The sequence below is a fragment of the Phoenix dactylifera genome, chromosome 3, assembly GCF_009389715.1.
Source record: "Phoenix dactylifera cultivar Barhee BC4 chromosome 3, palm_55x_up_171113_PBpolish2nd_filt_p, whole genome shotgun sequence".
Taxonomy (NCBI): Eukaryota; Viridiplantae; Streptophyta; class Magnoliopsida; order Arecales; family Arecaceae; genus Phoenix; species Phoenix dactylifera.
The window spans coordinates 9637941-9647194 of NC_052394.1; the positions used below are offsets into that span (position 1 = coordinate 9637941).

At 44.7% G+C, this 9254-nt stretch overlaps 1 protein-coding gene across 2 annotated transcripts; it reads right to left on the reverse strand.

Annotated features, from left to right (window-relative positions):
• Positions 1-318: 318 nt before the first annotated feature.
• LOC103715284 (prostatic spermine-binding protein-like) lies at positions 319-3815 on the reverse strand. Of its 2 annotated transcripts, XM_026807759.2 has the most exons (3): positions 3745-3815; positions 3171-3598; positions 319-879 (listed from the first exon to the last, which is right to left on the reverse strand). In XM_026807759.2, exons 2-3 carry the CDS (start codon positions 3594-3596, stop codon positions 625-627), a joined length of 681 nt encoding a protein of 226 aa, XP_026663560.2. In that variant the 5' UTR covers positions 3597-3598; positions 3745-3815; the 3' UTR covers positions 319-624. The 2 variants fall into 2 exon arrangements, with proteins under 2 accessions (XP_026663560.2, XP_008801086.2); XM_008802864.4 differs by lacking the exon at positions 3745-3815 and having other exon boundaries at positions 3171-3697.
• Positions 3816-9254: the final 5439 nt, after the last annotated feature.

Below are 9254 nucleotides of genomic sequence, written 5' to 3' on the forward strand. Positions count from 1 at the left end.
TGATTATTTAATGACCCATACACATTGAATAAGTAAAAAAATAGATAAACGAATGCACATTGTGTCGCGGTGGTTCACAGATCACCAGCTCGAATCCAAAATATTTGAAATCCGAATTCAGATCCGTCAACAGCTAAATATCTAAATTCGGAAGGAATCCAGACTGCAAGATTGCCTATTGACTTACTGCAAGCTTGCAAGGTAAGTCAATAGGCAATCTTGCAGTCGATTCTGTGACCCCCAATTCCTTTACGCATCGTAAACAGATAAATATTCCGGATAAGTGAATTAATTACCAACATTGCAAACCATCCGAGATAACCCAAGAGACATCGGTAAATCTAACATTTTACCATAAGCCTATGAACACAGTACTAAAGGTACATTTAGCTTCCAACTGACAAAAAAAGGGCAAAAATACAAAAAAAAAAAGAAGCTTCACATGGATGTTCCCACTTGGAAAAAGAGCCCTCACCAGAAAGCCAGAAAAGTTTTTATACCAAATATTATCCCCAACTGATACATATCAATCCCAAATATATTCTACCAGAAAGAATTGGGAGATGAGTTTGTGGGAACCTTAACATTAAGTCAACGGAAACAGCCAATCTAGTAATAAATATACTATCGTTTTGGTGGCCTCTCTTCACCATCGTCATCATCGTCGTCTTCATCACTATCAGTGTCATCCTTAGCTGATCTCTTCCTCTTTGAGGTCGTCTGTTTATTTCCAGCACCACCGCCTGCCTCATCGTCATCACCTTCTTCATCAATGTCCTCGTCGTCACCATTCTCTTCGCCCGGCTCGAAGACGATAGCATCTACCTCATTTTCTGCACGACCTACTGGCTGGACAAGGAATTCAGTTCCCAAATCCTCCTTAAAGAAAAATTAAGTGTGATGTTAGAGTAAACAAAAGGTTCAAAGCTACGGATAAAAGAAAAGTACACATCGAAGCTTTAAAAATAACTTAGAATTGAAAAAAAAAAACATAGTAAAAAGGAAAATTATTATGTAAAATTTAGCAATTAAGGAATTAAATCTAGGTGGAAGAGCATGGTCCCCAAATAGCCCCCTTAAGGGACAAAACGTTATGCTCCAGATGGCAATGAGACACGAGAGATGGACAATTAGATCATTCTCACAAAACAGTGGATGATACCACTGCATAAGAAAAAGTTCTATTATAGGCATAGTTACTATGTATTACTTAAGGGCGACAAATTGAAATAGACTCATAAAAGATGAATTCGAGAGAATTATTGTACCAGGAAATGAAAAGAGATTTCTTATGCACGATGAAAATGAAGACGGAGATGAGATGTAGGACAAAACAATCTAAATCTAATCGAGGCAAGTGAAATTATTAGAAACCGAACGAAGGTGTTAAGATCTTCATTACAAACAAATTATCAGGTGTACCCGGAAAATTAGATAGGTTACACCAGAAGGGTATTTAGTAAACCTCAGGAAACTTGGTATACAACCAGGACAGATATGCAATTATCAGCAACAGGAAATTATCATAGCCCATAAGCCCCATGATTCAGTCTCACAGATGCTAATCAAATGGCTGCAACAACTAATCACCACATCATGTCTCTCTCAAAGATGCTACAGCTCCAAATTAGTCAAGAATAACTACTGTATCACATCATCAGTCTAAACATTGACATTGAAGATTAAACAAGAGTTACATACAAGCAGAGAAGAGAGCAGATGCAGCACAAATTGAAGATTTTAGAATATGCAGGCACAAACCTATCAAGATACATAAAGGTTTGCCATTTAACAAACAATTTTTTTTATTTTAAATTTTATAAGAGCTGTGATTGGAGATAAAGTACATAAATAAAGATACTTTATGCGATGAAAACCACAAGAATAAACCATCTACATCTACTATCTATAAATTTTATATAGATTCTATGATACCTCCACCATGCAGCCAGAAAAAATAGCTTAAAAGTGATAAACTAGACCACCAAAAAAAAAAAGTGATAAACTAGAAAGTACATGTTCAAAATTATAAGATGCAAATGATGAACTTACTGAAAAGTTTAAGCAAAACAAGCAACAAATAACTTAATATGTTCATATATGCTGTATTTAGTGTCGAAATAAGAAAAAACACAGAAATAAAAGGAAGCAAAATATGATAAGAATCTACAGTAGGAATAGCTTGGAACTCTTTCACCATATGAATTCCTGAAAGTACCTTTCACAAGCAGTTGTATTATTGGAGAAATCAAAGAAACAAGATATTATGCCAGTAATAACATAAACCATAGGATCAGTTCTCCATAGGGTTTTTAGGCAGAGGAAGATCTAGCAATTACATGAACCATACCACAAATGGAAACTAAGACATACACAAGAAACAAAATGAAAAACAAAGGAAAAGAGAATAAGTAGGATAAAATCATACCAAATCACCAGAAAAGAGGAGATACATCATGGAGCTTAGAAAAAAGAAGAAAAGAAAAGAAAAGAAAAGAAAGAGGAGGAAAAAAAAAGGAATCGAAGAGTATTAGCGGGGAAAAGACAGACAAAAGTTAGAAGGAATATGCACAACACAATCATATAGTTAAGTTTAGAGGCTACATCTCTAAACAAGTTCAGCAACACGTAAAGATAGCAGCAAGATCTAAAAGTATACAAAGAAAAATAAGTATATATTAAAAGTAAAAAAAAAAAAATTGAATAAGTATGCTTAAATCGATACGACAAAAAAATAATATCCAAATTCAAGCTATACCAACAAAAACTTATTAAAAATCGGGACAAAAATAGCAACTTTCCCTCATTTAGATCGACTCATCATGGCACCAAAACCCTAAAGGAAATTCAAAAAAAAAATCAAAGAAACGCTAAAATGGAACATAATCGAAAATCAAGTTACTAAAAATCGAGTAAAATAAATCCTAATCTTCTTTCGGTAACCAGAACAGCACATCTGACCATATAAATCTATAAAAACTAATTCAACGACTTCTCTTTCACGCATAGAAATTCACATAAAAACACAGTAAATTTAATAACACAACAAACAATCTAACCAGAATCACATATCTATATGCACAAATCAAAACGGATAGGTCATAAAAAAAATCAAATAAACACAAAAATACCAATTTATCTGCACTTTTTTCTTAAAAAAATAAATATACCTCCTCTTCATCCTCGCCATCGTCGTCGTCGTCGTCGTCGTCGTCGTCCCCGTCGTCGTCGTCGTTCTCCTCTTCTTCTTCCTCCTCCTCTCCATCATCATCGACGGACTGAACCTGTGCTCCAGTCCCAGGCGGCATGATCTCCTCCACCTCATCATCAGAATCCTCCTCCTCCTCATCCTCATCATCATCATCCTCTTCATCATCATCGTCCTCCTCGCCCTCTCCATCATCATCACCATCCTCATCCTCATCATCATCTTTCACCTCCACGATTTCCTCCGGCTCCTCCTCTACATCACCATGATCATCACCGACAATATCATGGCCATTCATGGCCTTGATTTCTTCTTTCTCCTCCTCTTTCTTGGCCTTCGCCACCAACTCCACCTCCCTCTCGTCCTCCACCGTCGCTCCTCCCTTCATCTCTATAAAGAAAAAAAAAATTAAAACTAAAATAAAATTTGGGGCATTTTTTTCAAGAAAAATCAAGGAGAAAAAACAGGGCGAAGAAGGGGAGAGAGAAGCTGGGGATGGGGAAGAGAGGAAAGGAGAGAGTTGCTTCGGATCCTACGGGGACGCTATCTGGGCCGTCCAGATCCGGGAGGGTACGCGGATCCGTGACGTGGACTGGGATCGGACGGCTGTGGAGTGGGGTTTGGAGGGAAACGGGGGTGTTGTGCTTCTGTAGCCCTTCGGGATGTACCCCACGCGCGTGCCGCCGGTCACGTGCCGGAGCTCCTAGGGCTGACGTCATCGTTTATCGGCTGGGGGAAGATTCGAGATGCGGGAGGAGACTTCTTCGGTCTCGTGCTGATCTCCTTTGGCTGCTTGGTATGCTCACCTGCGGAGGAACTTAGACCGGTGCGTCCGATTCGCGGATCGTTTGACACGTAATGACATTGGTTTGATCGACACCGTCGGTATGTATTGCTAGAGAGGTGCGGCACATTGTTCGAGAATACGAATATCCGGAGGGATAGTGGAATAAACGCAGGTTACCACTCTATTGGTCTGATTTGTGGGGCCCGTGTGCAGTTGGAATTTGAAACTGCGTGCGCGAGGCTTCAGCGTTCACACGCCGAAACTAACTTATATCGACGTTAGAAGCAACGTTTAAATAATTGCATAGAAAATTTAACTTATATAAAAAATTAAAATTATCCCTAAATAAAAGATACCAACGTAAGCATAGAAAATTTTCAAAATTTTGATAAATATTCTAATTTGTGGATTTTAAATTTAAATTTACCTTTCTTCCTCTTAGCTATTTTTTTTTTTATTTTTCTACTCTTCATTATCCAAACAATTGAAATAAATAATCTTTAGGTCAAGCCTCCAAACTATTGTACTCATTATAAGAAGCTTAAGTTGGGTTTGTTGTACCTTGATGACTATGTTGTCATATATCCGTATGAGTTGAAATTCATTTTTAGGGTAGTGTTCTTGTAACCTCTTATTCTAGAAATATTTCTCTAATTTTCTTTTATGTTACTTAATTTTGCAGTTACTTTTATTATGTCTAATTATTACCAAACTTTTCTGCATAATTTTAAAATGATTTCCAGCAATCTAAGTATGGGTTTTTATATATACCTTAGTAATTGATAATATTTGCCTGCTTTAAAGGTCCGGTATAAATTCTAATTATAAATTTTACCATTAAATAGTGTTATCATTTAGTTCTGCGAACTAATTTGTCCTATTGGAAAAAAAAATAGATTCAAGTTTTATATATATATATATATATATATATATATATATATATATATATATATATATATATATATATATATATATATATATATATATATATATATATAGTTTGAAGGTCCTTTGAATCTTTTGCAAATTAGTTTTGAAATCAAAACCCACTAAAACCTGCTCCTCCAAAGTGTAGAAAAGTTTTATTCAGTTTTCCTAAATAAATCCTTACAATCTATGTTGCTGGAAATTGGACCTGGGGGCGACCGTGGGCTGAGAGGGGAGGAGCTCCGCTGCTGGAACTGTAGTTGGCGGTGCGTCAGCTGGTGGCGTCCTCCTCGGAGAGTCCTGCAAAAAAGCCGGTGGCCGGGATCTCCGGCGCCGGCCCTCCAATGCTTAAGTCAGAGGGGGGGCTAGTGTATGAGTGGAGTAAAAGAGGAAAATGTTTGTTTTTGTTTTGTCCCCCTTTTCTTTCCCCCCCAGGTTTCCTTTTATAGAAGGATATTATGTTACCTGGGAGGTGACAGGGTAAATTGTCTTTTTTGTGATAATTGGGCATGATCACGCTCATTAATGGCGTTGTGGAGAATAAGACCGGAGTCAGCGAACTGTCATGGTTGATCGGACCTGTTAGAGTTGTTGAACCGCCGGCCGTGGTGGGCCTGGAGTTCGTAGATAGCAAGCGCATTGATTGCCGAGTGGACCAGTGATCAGGTAGAGCCATACGCTTTGATGGTCCAGTGATCCGGAGATCATCTTGAGCCGTGTTCATTTAATGGTTGAGTGCATCGGAGGCCCGCAGGGGTCACACGCATTAATGATAGGGCGTGCCGAAGGCCTGCGGAGGTCACGTGCCTTAATGGCTTGAGGACAGTAACAGGGTACAGTGGAGTTGGGTATCTGGTTGTCAGATCCTCTAGAGGATTAGGCGAGAGTTGGATATTTGGTTAAGGCATGGGCTCGGCACGGGTGCCGAGCCGAGCCAGTTGCTCAGCGGGGTGCCTCCAGCTTGAGCGTTGTGAGGTCGGGCGTCTCTTTGGTTGGCGCTCCCTGGCCGAGCGTCTCTCTGGTCAGCGCTCCCTGGTCGAGGGCCTTTCTGGTCGGTGCTCCTTGGTCGAACGCCTTCGAACTGGCGTGACTTGGGTTTTCCCCCCAACACTACCCCCGACTTTCGAGTTCCAGCTGGCCACCAGCTTGAGCGCGGAAAGCAGTTTTAGTCGGGCTATTATGAGTTAAGGAAATTTCAAATTATCGCGCATTTCGAATTATCGCGCGCTTCCAGGTGCTTTTAATAGGCGGCGTCTCTTCTTTCCCGAAACGTCTTATTATTAGGGTGCCTTCTCCAAAGTGTCCTTGCGTCGTGGGCTCATGATAGGGCCGCACGATCCGACGAGGCGCTTCTGTGTTCGAAGCGTCAGCCCGAATTAAATGTGGCGCTCCGTCTTTCGGGCCAATACGCGTCGTGATCTGAACGGGGAGCAGCGTTTTTTCTCGCTGATCTGGGCCGTTGGGGGGGGGGGGGTTTATATAAATCCTCACCTGGCCTCCTGCTACTTTCTTATTGTCTCCTTCCTCCAGCTTTTCTCAGTCCGAAGCTTCCGTTCCGCCATTACCTCCGGCGAACTCCCGAAGGTGTTTCCTCTTTCATTTGTTCGGAACTTTCCCTTTTTTCTGTTCCCAATGGGTCGTGGTCCGAGTGAGTCTGGGTCTACCATGAGCGAGCTAGAGGTTGAGATGGTCGAGGAATGGTTTTTTTTTCACTGCGGGGGTTCCGTTTGGAACCCGCTGGGTTGGGGGACCGGGTAACGAACCCCCCTGTAGGCCGGATCGGAGTGTACTCGGAGGCACTCTGGGCCGGCCTACGATTTCCCCTGCATGGGTTTGTGAACGAGTTGCTCGAGGAGTACGAGATTGTCCCTGCGCAGCTCGCTCCAAACGCATGGAGGACAATTATCGGGTTCCTGTCCTTGTGTATGGCGTACGGGATTCCGTCTTCCGTGAACGTCTTCCGGCGACTTTTCTCGCTCAAATCTAACTCGGGAGACGGAGAGTGGCTCTACATTGCCTTTCGGGCTGGTCGGCTACTCTTTCACGGCGCCCAGTCATCCATTCATGGTTGGAAGGAAAAATTCTTTTTCTTGAGTTCCGAGCGACCATGGGGGTTCAACCCTAAGTGAAGGCGGAGCCGGTTCAAGATCGCTAACCAACTCCCCAGGCTTTCCTCGCATGAGCAGGGGATCCTTGACACTATCCGCAGCCTCGGGGATGGCATCCTTCTGAACGGCCTCGTGAACGAGGATGCTTTGACCAATGTTGGTTTGAGCTCGGCGCGCTCTCCGGGTAAGGGTGGTAATTAGGGAATTCTCCTTCGTCCTCCCTTTTGCAATGTTTGGCTAACTTCTTTTGTTCGTCTTCGCAGATATTACGAAAATGGTGACCAAGAGCGACGTCTTGTACGCCCGTTTCCGGAAAAGGGCGTCCGAGCTTGCGGGAGACCCGCCTGAGTTTAAAAAGAAGAAAGCGAAGACCTCGGCTACCGTGGCCGCCGAGAAGGGTGCTCCTCGTGCCGAGCATTCCGAGGCTGGTCGAGGTGTGAGCTCTACCGGAGCTACGGTGGCGCTCCCGTGCCCGGCGCCGATTTCGCAAGTTCCTGGTCGGCAGGAAGTTCCGAGCGCCGATCAAGAAGGGGTGAGTTCTACGGCGGTCTTCGCGCTTGCGTGCCCCGCCCCAACCCCCCAGCAATCGGATCGGCAACCTGACCGACACCAACTCCCTAGTCCCGATCCGGGGAGCAGCCAGGAGGCTGCGGAACCACGCCCAGCGAGCCCAGCAGGGCCCAGCCTACCGGGCCCGTCGGGTCGTCAGGAGAAAGTGCCCTACGCTCCTGGCTGGGTGGTTTTCGAGGGTGATTCGGCTCTCGATAATCCCCAGACGGCGCGTGAAGTTCTTCGGGTCCCGCTACTCTCGACCGACCAGGCCAAGATCCGATCCATGAATTATGGTGCCTTCATGGATGCGACTGTCTGCTTTGCCGTCCGGGTAAGTTAGCTTTCGTTTTTGTGTAAGTTCGTTTCGAATTGGCTTGGATTTTGTTTCTTATTTCCTTCTTTTACAGCACCTCCACGAGACCGAGACGCTGATGCACATAGTCCAGGACTACCGGGACCGGGCCCGAAGGCATCAACGCAGGCAGGAGGAGGCCGAGGCAAGGTGCCTCGCATCCGAGGCCGAGCAAAAAGTGCTTCAGACAATGGTGGAGGCAGCCGAGGATGAAATTCGGGCTCTGACCACCGAGCTCGAAGAGGAGAAGGGCACGCACACTCTAGTCAGATCTGAAGTGCGCGCCGTGGAGGCTCGTCTGGCCGAGACCGAGTCGACGCTCGCCATCCGCGAGCAGGAGGTGGGGGAAGCTCACCTCAAGGCTCAAGAGCTCGAGGCCCGTTTGCTCGACGCGCAGTCTTTGCTCGTTGCTCGCGAACGAGAAATAAAGAATTTGGAGCGGAAGGCCGCCTATCACGAGGCTCGGGAGAAGGAGGCTCGGGAGCAGGCCCAGGACGCTGTTAAACTCTTCCGTGAATCGGAAGAGTTTCGCGACCTATTAGAAGAGGAAGGCGTAAACGGGCTAATTCAAGGCTTCAAGGACTTTCGCAACCAACTGCGGCGACTTCTTCCAGACTTCGACCTTAACCTGCTTCAACCAGGAGCGGGGGTCGAGGAGTCAGAGGCAGAGACGGAAGCTCCGACAGCTGACGAGACTGCCCAGGAGGGCCCGGCCGAGGCTCCCGAGAATGCTCTCGAGGTCGCGGAGGCTGAGGTAGAAACCTTGGTCACAGAGGAACCAGCTGTTTCTGAAATCGCCGAGGATAGTAGAGCCGAGTCTTGAAGTTTTCCATTTTCTCTATTTTTGTAAATTGGGATGGCCTCCATATTGTTAAGGCCGAGCCCAAACTTTGTACTTGGCCTTCGGGCTCTTTTAAATGAAATGAACACTTTCTTGACTTGTAATTAATTTATATTTCGATTTTTGGTAGACCTAAGTTTCTTCACTTGGATCCGCTTTAGGTTCCAAGGACTTGGGCTCCGCAGCCTCAATTTCGTTCGCTACATAGTTAGACCTGCATTTAGGCTCGGTCATATTTATCCAGTCCGAGCTCAGGTCTGAGTTTCTGCTGCCCGGACCTTCGACCGGTGATATCGCGATGCTTATGTCAGAGGATATGCTTAGGTTCGGCAAGCCTTCTCGGGCTTGGCTCAGAAATCAGCCGAGCCCTACGACCAAAGGTCGCTAAATTCGCATTTTATTTGGACTTCAAACTCGGTCCTTAGGCTGCCGAGGCGGATTGTCGGACTTCTTCCGACAAGATCGAGCCGGATGTCCCG

Excerpts from the sequence above, each read along its gene's own strand:
- LOC103715284 (XM_026807759.2), bottom strand. The coding sequence starts at position 3,596 with ATGAAGGGAGGAGCGACGGTGGAGGACGAGAGGGAGGTGGAGTTGGTG. Across the intron at positions 880-3,170 it reads ATGGCGAGGATGAAGAGGAG|GAGGATTTGGGAACTGAATT; the intron begins GTATATTTATTT and ends TTTTTCTTTAAG.